This window comes from Dromiciops gliroides, chromosome 2, assembly GCF_019393635.1.
Source record: "Dromiciops gliroides isolate mDroGli1 chromosome 2, mDroGli1.pri, whole genome shotgun sequence".
Taxonomy (NCBI): domain Eukaryota; kingdom Metazoa; phylum Chordata; class Mammalia; order Microbiotheria; family Microbiotheriidae; genus Dromiciops; species Dromiciops gliroides.
This window is the reverse complement of record NC_057862.1, coordinates 97,534,436-97,549,333: the sequence shown is the minus strand read 5'-3', so window position 1 is coordinate 97,549,333 and position 14,898 is coordinate 97,534,436. Positions and strand designations below refer to the sequence as shown.

General features: G+C 41.0%; 1 protein-coding gene across 1 annotated transcript in view; it reads right to left on the bottom strand.

Annotated features, from left to right (window-relative positions):
- LOC122738349 (actin-binding LIM protein 1-like) overlaps positions 1 to 14,441 on the bottom strand; it is a 342,439-nt gene extending 327,998 nt beyond the window's left edge. Inside the window, exon 1 of the mRNA XM_043980400.1 lies at positions 14,321 to 14,441. Within this exon, the coding sequence (XP_043836335.1) occupies positions 14,321 to 14,333 (13 nt within the window). The 5' untranslated portion in view covers positions 14,334 to 14,441. The remainder of the gene's footprint in view (positions 1 to 14,320) is intronic.
- Between the last annotated feature and the right edge of the window lie 457 nt (positions 14,442 to 14,898).

Sequence of the window (14,898 nt, the reverse complement as noted above, 5' to 3'; positions counted from 1 at the left end):
AAGAGAAAGCAATCATGAGCATTTAGGAAATGAAAATAAGACAAATTATTTTCCCAGCATTCATCAGTCACATGTGGAAATCTCAGGAAAGCAGAGGGGAGCAAGGACACAGGCATTAGCAGGAATTAAATGGTCACTGATATCCACATTAATTATTTACAGATATGATTGAATGATAAAAATAAATTATGCCTTACTTTACTCAGAATGAAAACAAGTCATAAGATTTTTTTAAAGGCTACCAACTCCATACTACTTTTTAGTATTTTTCACTTTTATATCTAAAAAAATAGGAGATTGCCTGCCTTCCCAGTCAGAGGTTTGGGTTTCTTTTCCTTCTGTTCATCTCTATTCAGAGCTGGGAGTCTAAAATAGATTTTTACCTCATTGTCCCTATTTCCTTTCATTGTTGCTATTCAGTTCTCTACTGGTTTCTCAGTTTTTTAATGGCTTCAGTTTCTAACAAACGAAGAAAGCTAAGCACCAGTGAAACCCTTGGACACAGTCAAATGTAAAACCAAACTGCACTTCTTACAAGAAAGGAAAAAAACACTGCTCCAGAGAAGCAGCAACATATAAAGGCCTGATCTAATTCTCATGTCTAGATTTTGTGGCAGAAGAGGACATATTGTCACATGTGAATGAAAGGACTCACTTCTCTTTTCATTTATTTAGAAAATAATCATTATTCGTGCAACACTATTCCTCCAAGGAAAACTTAAGTAGTTTGGGTGGCAAAAACCAATCAACCAACCATAGGTATGCCAATCAACAAGCAATTTGCAGAGTGCTGATTTAGAAAAAAAACAAAAAACTCCTCTCTTTAAAAATGTAGCACAAGATTTTACAACTTTATTTGGTAGGGTGATGGCAGAAATATCTATTAAAAAGAATGTCTGGGGCAGCTAGATGGTGCAGTGGATAGAGCACCGGCCCTGGAGTCAGGAGTACCTGAGTTCAAATACGGCCTCAGACACTTAACACTTACTAGCTGTGTGACCCTGGGCAAGTCACTGAACCCCAATTGCCTCACTAAAAAAAAAAGAATGTCTGGGTCAGTTAGGTGGCACAGTGGATAGAGCACTGGCCCTGGATTCAGGAGGACCTGAGTTCAAATCCAGACTCAGACACTTAACAATTACTAGCTGTGTGACCCTGGGCAAGTCACTTAACCCCAATTGCCTCACCCAAAAAAATGTCAGCCTAGAAGGGTTATGTGCTTGTGTGTGTGTGAGTGTGTGTGTGATAGAGAGAGAAAGAGAGACAGACAGAGAGAGAGAAGCAGAGGGAGGAAGAGAGGGAGAGAAAGAGAAAAGGAAAGGAAGGAGAGAGGGAGAAAAGGAGTGAGGGAAGGAGGGAGGGAGGGAGAAACAGACAGAGACAGAGGGACAGAGACAAAGAGAGGGAGAAAGAGAGAAGGGGGAAGGAGAGAGAGAGGGAGAAAGAGACAGAGAGATAGAGGGAAAGGAAGAGCGCAAAGGAGACAAAGAAGACAGAAAGACACGCAGAGAGAAAGACAGAGAGATAGTGTTTTGTTTTGAAAGACTGGGCCTTCCTATCTTACCCAGCCTGTGAGTGCAGGGGCTACTAACAGGCCTGGTTCTACTCTGATAAGCATGAGATCTTTGACTTACACCATTTCTGACCCAGGACGATTCTCCTCTCTTTAGGCAATGTGGTGCCAACACACTACATCGATGTCACACTTAGTGCAGACACTTGGTTAGTTTAGCCCACTGAAGCTCAGAAGCCCCAGGCAGCATGGATTAAAATCCAGTGCCTCCACAACTGGCTGATATGCTTTGTTTTAAAGTAATTTTTATTGATGCCTTTTGTTTTAATATCATGGTCATTTCCAGATAAACAGGCCCACACCTGGAATAAAGAAAATTAAGCAAAACCCAGTTAGCACAGTCAGCACATGAGTCAGTTTGGTGCAGCATTCCTCAATTGTAGTCCCTCACCTCAGGGCCAAAACGAGTGAGTTCTTTCCCATCTCTTCTCTAGGGCCACTACTGATCACTGATCTCATGATCAATTATAAGAGACTCTATTTCATTTTTGTATTCTGTTCATTTATAGTCTCAACTCTGACACATTCTGACTATAGTCCTGGCTGAGTCAGTTAATCTCTCCATGCCCTAGACACATCTCTATGATGATGAATTACAGGAAGTGCAGACGCCTACTGCTAAAAGACACTTCCTCATTGGGAGTCCCCTCAACGCTTCCATTTGCATTACTGTTGTCATTGATTAAAGAGCTAGAGCTTTCTAAAATGAGCACTTTGATAATTATTTAGACCCCAAGTATAGTGCAGAACACTGAATCCGGAAGCAAGAAGATCTGAGTTCAAATCTTGGTACTGTCACTTACTACTTGTATTACCTTGGTCAAGGCCCTTAATCTTTCATGGTCTCGGTTTATCCATCTGCAAAATGAGGAATTTGGACTAGATGCCTTCTAAAGGTCCTTCCAATTCTATGATCCAAAACTCTTTTCTCTATGACAAAGTACATATTGCCAATCTCACGAGAATCTGAATATGGAATATTATTCACAACAACTTTCTATTGGTGGCACATTGAACAGATAGAGCACCAGTCCTGGAGTCAAGAAGACCTGAGTACAAATATGGCCTCAGACATTCACTAACTGTATGACCTCGGACAAATCACTTCCCTTCTGTTTGCCTTGATTTCTTCATCTGTAAAATGTGGATAATAATAACACCTACCTCACATGGTCTTTGTGAGAATTAAATGTACTTAGCACAGGGCCTAGCATATAATAAGAACTAAATAAATGTTACCTATAATCATCATCATCTTCATCATTATTATTATTTTACAAATGTGGAATCAAGCATTTATTAAGCACCTGCTATAGTAATAGTTATGATGATGTAAAATAAAATACAAGAGAGATGAGTAACAGATCCAAGATCACTTGGATCAACACTGATCAACATCAAACTTCACATGAGAAGAAAGAGGAAGGTGAAAGAGCAGTGTGAGAAAAGTAGTACAAGCAAAGAACACTGAACTGAGAGTCAGGTAAGTTGTGGTCAAGGATCAGCGGAGTAGAGATTTAAAACCAGAAGAGATCTCAGAGGACAAGTAGTCCAACTCGGTCATTTTAGAGCTGATAAAACAGAGGCCTGGAGAAACTGAATGACTTGCCTGAGGTTCCACACATATTATCTATCACCTGTAAAATGGGGGGGGGGGGGCAGCTAGGTGGCGAAGTGGATAGAGCACCGGCTCTGGAGTCGGGAGTACCTGAGTTCAAATCCGGCCTCAGACACTTAACACTTACTAGCTGTGTAACCCTGGGCAAGTCACTTAACCCCAATTGCCTCACTAAAAAAAAAAATGAGGGGGTGGGGTGGACAGGGTGCACTGGATGATGGGTGAGTTTTCATCTAGCTCTAAAATTCTGATACTTGGGATTCAAAGAAGCCTCTCAGAAGCAATAAAGGAAAAGTTATCGATGGCTCAGGGGAAGTGTAGCCTCACTCAGAGCAGGCATGAAGCAGCTATTTCCCTTTATCCTCCAGTTTTATGGAATTATGCAAATAGCTTCAGCCTCCCCAGCAAAGAATCTTGTGACAATATTGTGGTAAAACCTTAAAAAAAAAGCACAAACACTTCTGATTGGAGGAATTGTTTCATGATAGTCCTCATTTAAAAGCAAACAAACCAACCAACCAAGGGCCAAGGTAGGAGGGAAAGGAGAATAATTCTGTAAACACTCCAATTGTATTAAGTATCTATCTCTGTGTTTCTTCACACTGGATATAGAGTAACCAAATGGAGTTTAGACAAAAGGGAAATTGAGTTACAGAAATAATCTGCCCTTTAAGTCTGCTTATAAACCACACTGCCCATAGAAGAAGTATAGCCACGTGAATAAAATGTAGAAAGACAAAAATAAACTAAACATTTTCTCCCTCCCGTCTCCCATTGAATTAGCTATTTTGGGGAGAAGGGAAAGGGAAAAATGGCATAGATATCACTCTCTATCCTTGCCCATATCAAATAATTCAAAAAAATTTTCCCCCTTTGGAATGCATATGACGTTTATAGCATGTTTGCCTTCCTAATGATATTTTGCTTACTCTAAGTTAAAGTTGATTTGTTGTTGTTTCTCCTTTGTTCTCAAAAAGGACCCTGACATCAGGAGGTGATGTCATGACTTATGTTGAATTGTATTTAAGTGAGGGAGAGCTGCACAAAGTCCTAACCTCAATCTCCTCCAGAGCCATCTGCATCCAGTGGCAAGATATACATCAAGACAATGGGAGTCTGAGGCCAGATTTGAACTCCTATCCTCCTGACTCCAGGGGCCAGTGCTCTATCCACTGGGCCATCTAGGTTCCCTAAAGTTGATTTGTTATTATTTTAATGATATTTGACTCATGCCACCTTTGGTGAAAAGTAGTCCAAAAGTCTTCTTAGTGTATTTGTATTCAAGATTTGCCACAGATGTCAGGTGGAAAATATGCAGATAATCAATAATGGCCTGATAGAAAAAAAAATTGGAAACCATCACATTAGCCCCAGGTGTTTGTGGGCTAGAATTATTACCGGTTCACAATCACACAGATTTAAGCAAGAAACAGACTTTCCTTTCTCTCAGAAAGAGATGAACCCAAGCTCAGACTAGACACTTTAAAAAGGGAGAAAATATTCTTGCTCCTGTTGACACCTCCCTTGATCCTTAGGGTAAGAAATTTCTTCCTCATTTCTAGCCTTAGTTAAAAACTAAAATCCCTTCGATTCAGTTCTCAGTGAGCATGGAAAATGTAGGTTCTTTATAAATAAGAAGATTTGTGATCATGCTCAAATCCAATTTGTCTCTCTATTCAGAACTCATACTATTGTTTTATCCACTTTAATCTTCCTACTGCTCCAATGAGCTCTCTTTGTTCTGAATTTATATAGCTCATTTCCCAATTAATGCATGAATTGTCTTTAGCCTCAAGCTGTCATCTGTGACAGAATGTTGACATTTGTCTTCTAGATTATGAGGCATGCATGACAGACAGCAAAGAACACTATGTCTGATTCTTTTGATAAATGGAGGTCACAGACCAGACTGTAAAAGTTCTCTACCTTTGAATATTTTCTGGTAAGAGAGAAACCTGGAGGAATAGGAAAAAAAAATCGTGAGTAGAGCCTTTAGAAATTTCAGAGACTTGTATCTATGGGAACAAATACATAACATTAGTCACAGGGATTGTGCAGACACTGATCCACTTGCGATGTACAGGTAGGTTCCACTTTTAGAAACACTATGTTGCTGAAGACCACTTCTGCTCAGTTCAGACATTAGCAGAAATCAACAAATAAATGGCTAAAAATGTTGGTGGTGGTTGTTCAGTCACTTCGGTCATGTCTAACTCTCTGTGACCCCATTTGGGGTTTTCTTAGCAAAGATACTGAAGTGGTTTGCTTTTTTCTTTTCCAGCTTATTTTATAGATGAGGAAAATGAGGCAAACAGGGTTAAATGACTTGTCCCCAGTTGAATATATAGTAAATTTGTGAGGCCAAATTTGAACTCAGGTCTTCCTGATTCCAGGCCAGACACCTCGTCACCCAGTTGCCCCAAATGAGTAAAGATCCTAAGAAATAAAGTATGAGCCTTTATTAGGCATCATGGCATAGGGAAAATGACTATGTGTATATTTCATGTTAACATGATTAAACTGAAATAGAACCTGAAACTAGAGGGAAGGAAATATTTTGTAAAAGGAAAGAAAAAATGGTAAGCACAAGTCCTCCTATAACATCGTGGATGTAGGGTATTTGCCATCTCCAGTAAAATGCTACCTAAAGTTTACAAATTTTTTATATAAAATTTTTATGCTGTGTCACACGTCACTTAACCTTTTAGTGTCCTAGGCAACTGTAGGATTGTAAAAAATAGGAGTTGCTGATCTGCATGACTGAATAGTGTTTCCATACTGGGAGTCCTCCATACTAATGAAATCACAGGTCTAGATCTTTTCCTCCCAATCCCCCCCCCCCAAAAAAAACCACACCACACAAACAAACCAATCTCCAATTAGCCCAACACTTATGGTTTCATTATACTATCACTCTCAGTGCTGAAGACTTAGACAATCTAAGAGAAAGCACCTTGCATATAAATAAAAAGATAACTCTTTGGGGAAGTAAAGTATATTTTGAGCTGGGAGGTAGATGCTATTATTATCATCCCCATTTTGCAGCTGAGGAAACTGAGGCAGAGAGTGATTAAGTGACTTGTCCAAGGTCACACAGATAGTATGTTTCAGAGATTAGATTTGAACTCATATTTTCTTACTCTCTTCCCTGTGCCACCTAGCTGCCTTTAGCATACATATACAGGCCATATATGTAATTCCTTGGTTCAAAGGGCCATTTGCATGAGATGTAAATGAACCTCCTCATTGATTGAAATTAATTATGTAATGCTCCACACCTGCATAAGGGAAATAATTGGTGATATATAGATATCAAAAAGATCCTGGGGTATAGCTAGGTGGTGCAGTGGATAAAGCACTGGCCTTGGATTCAGGAGGACCTGAATTCAGATCCAGCCTCAGACACATGACAGTCAAGCTGTGTGACCCTGGGCAAGTCACTTGACCCTCATTGCCCTGCAAAAACAAACAAACAAAAGATCCTGGTCTTCTGGCTTTCAGTTTTGAGAAAGAAGTCAAGTTGTTCCAGATTCTCTCCAGGTCCCTGAAGGGAAAAAGACTCTAGGAAGAAGCTGACATGATAGAAGTGACATATTCATATGTTTGTATAGGCTTACATATACATGTACACACATGTATATGTATTGCTTACATATAGTTGTATAGGTATTAAATTAGTTTAAAAGGAAGCTACATTTTAAAGGAAAAACAAATATTTATTCAAATCCCTACTTTCCCAAGCAAGATTTTATTAATCTACAAGCAATAGATTTATTATATCAGAGATGACCTGAAAGCCTTTCTAGCAGAAAAGAATTGATAATATCAAAAATATTGTGCATTCCATCTAAACTTTTCATAAATTCTCTTAGAACAAATAAACATACATACAGTATATGTAGTCACAAAACCAGAATACCTAAATTGAAATCTGTTTTTGTCATTAAAAACTAAGACTTATTTTGTGAGGGCTGATCTCCTGAGTGGCAAATGAAGTGAAAGTGCTTACTCTGCCTAACCCACCTCTATCTCCTACTTAAAAGGGCAAAGAAGTAGATGCTTTGAGCTAGAGGTCAGAAGAGGGAGAGCTCCCTTTGACCAAACTCAGTATCCATTCTGCTTAATGTGTTCCTTGGAACAGGCTATATATGGGATGTACTCCCTCCTCTCTTTGACCTCTTAGAATCCTTCCCCACTCATCTCAGTTGCCAGTTGGCCCCAAGATGCCTTTCCTGATGATTTGGTTATTACTGTTCTCTCCCTTATCAAATATTCTTGTATTTACTTATGTTTCCATGTTCCATTCCCCTATAGAATGCATGTTCCCTGAAGGAAAAGACTGTTTTAAACTTTTGTTTTCATACCCCCAGAGCCTTGCACAGGATTACTTCATAAATGCTGGCCAGACTGAATTACTGACACAAGAATTTATTTTACACACAACAAGAAAATGACTTCTGGGATGTATACTGTATTGGGAGGGAGCATGATGTAGTAGTCATGAGACTCCCATAAAGAGGTGACCTTCCCCTGGCCAATGTTAACCCCCATGTAAGCACAAGAGATCCAGTTCCATCCATGTTCTTCAGCAGATTGCCCTTTCTCACTTATCTTCACTCACTCCTTATTTGCTGCTTTTAAACTGCCTATAAACTCTCTGAATCTATCCATCCCACTAGCTATTATCCCATCTATCGACTCCCTTTTATGTCTAACTCCTTGAAAAGGCCATCTAGAATTGATGCCCCCACTTCCTTTTCACTTTCTTCTTAATTCTCTAAATCTGACTTCCAACCTCATCAACCAAAACTACTCTCTCAAAAATTACCAATGATTTCTTAATTCCCAAATCTAATGACCTTTTTAAAAAAGTCCTTGTCCTTCTCTTAAACTTTGCACAGCTCACGGTGCTAATTGATCACCCCCTTCTGATAATTTCTTCTTTCTAGGTTTTTAAGACATTTCTCTCCTGAGTGTTCTCCTACTTATCTCCTGCTGCCACTCATTCCTTTGCTTGATCTTCCTTCAGGTCATGCCTATGATCTGTGAGTCATAGTAGCTGCCCCACTGGGGACCCAACTAGCTAGTTCCAGTTAGGCAATGCCCTTCCTTCCTTCCTCCCTTCCTCCCTCTCTTCCTTCCTTCCTTCCTTCTTTCCTTCCTTCTTTCTTTCCCTCTCTCCCCTCTTCTCCCTCTATCCACATAGGGAATCATACCCTTACCTGAGAGCTCTCTGCCCAAAAGAATACAAATTTTGATCACTGAAACCTTGCAATATATCTTGGGGTTTACAGGTTAGATTTCTTTTTTAAGGACCATGCCTTAAACCCAAATCACTCTGGCTCTCATCGATGGGCCATGAAAGGTCCTAGCCCTAGCCTCACTTAGTCATTGTTTGGGTTTTGATGGCTCAGAGTGAGTGTAAATTGTTTCTGTTTTTGCCAGAAACTCTGAGGGTCTTCCCCTCCCAGATTGATTTCGGGTTTTTTGGTATTTTTGACCAGGTAAAAGAGCCTCATTTCTTATGTAACCTTAATCATTGAATTTCCTGAGTCAAATTCAGACCTGGGAAAGATTTTAGCTTAAAAAGCCAAGGTCTCCCACTGCACCCAGGGCCATCTCCAGTAATCCTGATCTACACTTTGCCACTGGACCTAGATGGCTCTAGAGGAGAGAATGAGGTTGATGACGCTGCACAGCCTTCCCTCACTTAAATCCAATAATTTACAAGTCAAGATTGAAGGACCAACAACTAACAAACAATGAATGAGCTAAATGTGGGTGTCCCCTTGGGTTCTGTCCTGAGTCCTCTTCTCCTTCTATACTATTTCACTTGATGATCTCATCAGCTATCATGAATTCAATTATCATCTCTATGGTAAGGTTTCTCAAATCTACATATCTAGTCCTAAATTCTCTCCTAACCTCTAGTCTTGCATCTACAATTACCCATTAGATATCTCAAACTGGATTTCCCATAGACATCTTAAACTCAATATGTCTAAAAGTGAACTCATCTTTCTCCACAAACTTTTCCCTCTTCTTAAATTTCCTATTATTGTTGTTTTTGTTTTTTTGGCAGGGCAATGGGGGTTAAGTGACTTGCCCAGGGTCACACAGCTAGTAAGTGTCAAGTGTCTGAAGCTGGATTTGAACTCAGGTACTCCTGAATCCAGGGCCAGCGTTTTATCCACTGTGCCACCTAGCTGTCCCTTCCTAGTATTGTTGAAGGTACCACCATCCTCTCAGACACACAGGCTTGTAACCTAGTGTCATCCTTCACTCCTTACTTTCTCTCACCTTCCCCCAATATCTGATCTGTTGTCAACTCCCATAAATTTCATCTTCTCTCTTCTGACATTGCCATCACCCAAGTGCAGATCTTCAATATCTAATATCTAATATCAATATATCTGGACTATTTCAATAGTAGGCTGGTTGGTCTGCCTGTCTCAAGTCTCTCCACTCTACAATCCTCTCAGTAGTCAAATTGATTTTCCTAAAGCATATATCTGACCAGGTCATCCCCACTCTCCATTTAATAAATTTATTGCTTCCCTATTAAATTAAATATAAATTAAATTAAATATAAGTATATTAAATATAAATATAAAATCTTCTGTTTTGCATTTAAAGCCCTGCACAATTCGGTTTAGCAACACCACCACCACTACCATCTTTTCAGTCTTCTTACACCTTACATACTCTGTAATCCAATGACCCTGGCCTTATTGTCATACTTTTGGAGGTTTTTTTGTTTTGTTTTTTGTTTTTTTTTTTTTCTGAGGCAATTGGGGTTAAGTGACTTGCCCAGGGTCACACAGCTAGTAAGTATTAAGTAACTGAGGCCGGATTTGAACTCAGGTCCTCCTGAATCCAGGGCCGGTGTTCTATCCACTGCGCTACCTAGCTGCCTCTATTGCCATTCTTTTTAGAAGACATTCCATCTCTCAACTCTGGACATTTTCATTGGCTGTCTCCCATCCCTGGAATTCTCTCTGCCTCCTGGCTTCCCTCAACTCCCAGATACAATCCTACCTTCTGAAAAAATGCTTTCCCAATTCCTTTTAATAATATATCCTTTCCTGTGTTGATCATATCCAATTTATTTTGTGTATATATGTGTGTATATGTATTTATATGTGTGTGTTTGTGCCTAAATGTTTGTACATATAACTGTTTCCATATTTACTCCCCCATTAGACTGTGAGTTTCTTGAGATGAGACTTTTAGTTTTATTTGTGATAGATAACAAGTGCTTAATAATTATTTATTGACTGAGAGAGGAAGTTTCAAGTTTCATTTACTAATTGTGTGACTAGAGAAGTTGCTTGAGAACTCTGAACCTAAGTTTTCTCTTATGTAAAATGAGGACCACAACATCTGTTATTGTTGAGCCAAACTGACTTACTTGCTCTTCTCAGAACCCAACATTCCATCTCCCACCTCCCTTATTTTGCACTGCCTGTCTGCCATACTTAGCTAGAATGTACCGTTTCCTCACTTCCATGTCTTATAATCTCTACCTTTTTTCAAGACTCAGCTCATGTGCTCTAGCCCCACTCTTTATTTTTCTTTCCTTCCTCAAATTATCTTGCATTTACATATTGCATCACCAGCATAATAGAAACTCCTTGGGAATAGGTACTGTTTTTCACTTTTGCCTCTATCTCCAGCAGCTACCACAATGCCAAACACAAAACAGGTGGTTAATAAACCCTAGCTAACTGTTATCATCCAACCTAGATCGCAAAGATGTCGTGTAGATCAAATGAGATAATGAATGCAGGGTGCTCTGCAAACCACCATATGGATGTCAATTATTACTATTATGATCAGTTTTCAATTGCCTTGATTAAGACTTAAAGAGAGACCAAGTAATTGGAGTTAGAGCCAGTCTTAGTTCCATTACCCTATGCTGAGTACAAAGTAGGAGAAGAAAGAAGGATGGAAAGTAAATCTCTCTATCAACCAATTAACCATTACTTTCTAAGCATGTACCATGTGTAATATGTGAGCAGGTAGGTGGAGCAGTGAATAGAGTGCCAGGCCTGGAGTCAGGAATATCTGAATTGAAATCTGGCCTCAGATACTTACTAGTTGTGTGACCTGGGCAAGTCATTTAGCCCTGTCTGCCTCAGTTTTCCTATATGTAAAATGAACTGGAGAAGGAAATGGCAAACCACTCCAGTTTCTTGACCAAGAAAACCCCAAATGGGATCACAAAGAATTATACATGACTGAAATGACAGAATAACAATATGTGTAATGTGTGATGTAATGCCCAACATCATGGGAAAACATACAAATGTCCCTGTCCTGCATTCATACATCAAAGATGAACCTACATGCACACCATCTCCTCTATCCTCAAACCTAGCACAGGGTTTAGAACACAGGATTATGAACACAGGTTATGAACACAGGATTTAGAGTCTGGGCTGGGTTGAAGGTATGGCATTACTGCTTGCTAGTTGTGTTATCCTGTGCAAATTGATCAATCTCTCTGATCCCCTTTCCTCTCTAAAATTAGGATAATAATAAATAATAATAATTGACAGAGGATCATCATGAAGATCAGATGAAAGAATATATGTAAATATATGTAAAGTGCATCTAGAACCGAAATATAAAGGAAAGCTTTATTTTCCTTGATCAAGAATTTCAAAACTGAAAGGAAACTTAGAGATCTATCTTCCTGACCTCAGTGCTACTAAGTGTGAACAGGGAGTAAATACCAGATCTTAACTATAGCTTTTTTTTTTTATGAGGAGGGGTAAGGATTGCTATTGTTCAACACAAAGATAGCTCCTCTGAGTCAACATCCGTGTTCTTTGAAGTTTTTCATTAATAACAATGGATTTGCACTTTTCTGCACATACTTGCTCACCTGGTCCTCCCTCCCCCCAACCCCCAACTGGGAAAAAAAAAGCTCGTCTTTGTTCAAAGCTAGTAGACTCATGAAGGGCTCTCTGTGCAAAACCACTTAGCTAGTGCATACTCTCTCCTGTAGATGAAAATCTGCCACACCCAAGGCCCTGTCTTTATTTCATCTGGTTTATAGGCTAATCTACTTGGTAAATCTTAGTAAATGAAATTGTGTTTGGAGCTAAGAAACTACTAGTACCAGACAACGAAACAGAAAGAGAAGCAGCTGCAAAGAACCAATTCAATAATAGGGTTAGAGGTGCTTCCCACTTCCCACCGCCAATTATATGCCATTACTAAATGATCACTAAGAACATTCTAAATATAATAAGCCTTTAACAAGTGGTAAGTCTACTTTATTTCCCAGGTGATCTTGGGCAAATTAAGTCTTGAGGTTCTTCGAGCCTCAGTTTCCTCACCTATATAACACGAGGAGCTAGGATTAGATGACGTCTAAAATCCTTACTAGGTGTAAACCCTATAGAGTCTACGGGGTTGAAATAACTATGGCCTTTCCTCAAAATCATAATGCTCTTTTCTAGTCCATAGTGGGTGTAAGTTCCCAGCCCTAACCCAGGCAGGGTACAACTCCATTGAGTTGATAAAGGGATTATTATTTTTGGAAAAATCCTCAGAACTTCATACTCATATGAGTGGTGGGGTGAAGCTAATCCAAACAACTTGAAGCTTCTTGAGCCCATGCTTGTACTCCCATGCATTCCCTAATACAACTCTCTTCCTTCAACCCAAACAGGGTTCATCTTTCCATGTACTAAGGATCATGGGGAAGGCAAAGAAAGCATCACAAGTACTTCTGTCCTTAGAAAAAGTACATGTGGGCATTAGACATTTTATATGCCCTCCACTGTTAGAAGTCTCCATGTGGGTGTCAAGGCCACTATATTCAGGTCTTTACTATACTATTTACATTTTCTTTCTACATACATGGGATCATTGGAACTGATTTCCTAAAGGCATACAAAAACCCCTGAAGATTCCCAACATCATCCACACCCACCACACAGTCTACAAAGCACATGAATCCTAGTCATTTTTCCTAGTGTCCAAATTCTGTGCTTCCTTCACCTCAAATGTATTGTAACCAAATAACACAAAACTGAAGTGGCCCAAAGAATCAATGCCACTATAGAAATGGGAGGTGAAATCTTTTGCCCTTAAATTAGAATGGGGGTCTCTTAATCTACTACATGACCTGGAATGAACTCTGAAACAGCACTGAAGTTATTTTTCCCCAAAGTAGGAATAAAGTTTAGGTTCTTTAAATCTTGTACAAGTCCAATCCATCGCGACTGAGGAAGAAACACTTATACATAGAAGCATTTTTCAAACCCACTTTCTAAAAATAATCGATATTTTCCTTAAGTGATTATGACAAAATAACCAAACCACTTCATTACAACTGCTCACAAGCTGCAGAATTACTTGATCTCTTTAATATTTCACTCATAGTAACAGCCACTGAGCTATGACTAACCCACTCTACCCAGCATCATCTCTGGCTCCAGATGGCAAGAAATACAGTCATTTTGCCCTTGCTGAAAAGCAGAGGAATGCTAATGCTGATTTCTTTCCCTTGTATCTAATTCCACCCGCAGTGACTACCTTCATTCCAGAAAGAAGTGAGTGCAGGAAGAAGGGAAAAAACGGAAAGAGAAACCCAAACGGGAAATTTACTTGGAAAAAGAGGAAAAAGGGAATGGGATGGGAGGCACATACTGCAGCTTTAAATCTTGCTGCATCGAGCCCTGGATTCTTTCCATCACCCAGCAAAATGGTAACAAGAAGGGAGGGAAAAAAAATCTCTTCCCCCCTGCCGGCCAACCTTCGGGCAGCTCCTGAGTGAATCACGCAGCAGTAAACCCATCCCCCATTCCCCACACCTCCGCCCTGGCCGGCAGGTTACACAGTTGAACCGTACACCGACCTTGGCCCGGAGGGTTCGCCCAGACGTCCTGGGCTCAAGGTCAAGGGGGACGGCTTCCCTGTCAGTCCAGAACCCTGAATTTCGACTGCCAAAGTTTCGGGCAGGGTAAGGGGCCTTCAAGGTACGTCTGGCCGCAAGTAAATCCTTGTGCACCTGCCCTGTTGGTCCTCCCCTCCCCCGCCCGGCACTGAGCCTCTGAGGCTCCAAACCCTCACTGGGCAGGGTGCAGTGGTCTCCTTCCCTTGCACAGACTCACCTCTCGCAGACATGGTTCACTCGGCAGGAGCCAGAGGCAGAAAGGCAGAGGAAGCAAAGGAGAGTGTGTGGTGGGGTGAGGGGGGTGGGGTGGGGGGCAAATACTCGAAATGCACACACGCGTGCACACACACACACACACACACACACACACACACACCACCACCACCACCACCACCACCACCACACCCCCTCAGGCGACCAAGTCTTCCAGTAGTAGGCACCCCAGGCAGCCCCTGCGGCAGCGGGGCTGGCGCGGCACCTGGCGTGGACCACCAGGCAGAGTGCCGGGATCTGGGTGAGCCGCAGGAGCTGGGATACCTGGGCGCAGCGGTTCCCTGAGCAAAGCAGTAGTCAGGGGGAGAGGAAGCAGCTCCATGTACACATCGTGCAACAACAGGCTCGGGTCGGGCGGGAGGCGGTGGCCGTAGCCAATGCTAACAAGGAGCGTCCGGAGCTGGGCGGGTCCGCGCTTCCCCCACTCTGTCTGTGTGAGTGTGTGTGTCTGTGTCTCCCACTCCTTTTTCCTTCTCTGGCTCGTCCTGGCCTGGACACCTGCGTACGCCCACCAGCTCCCTC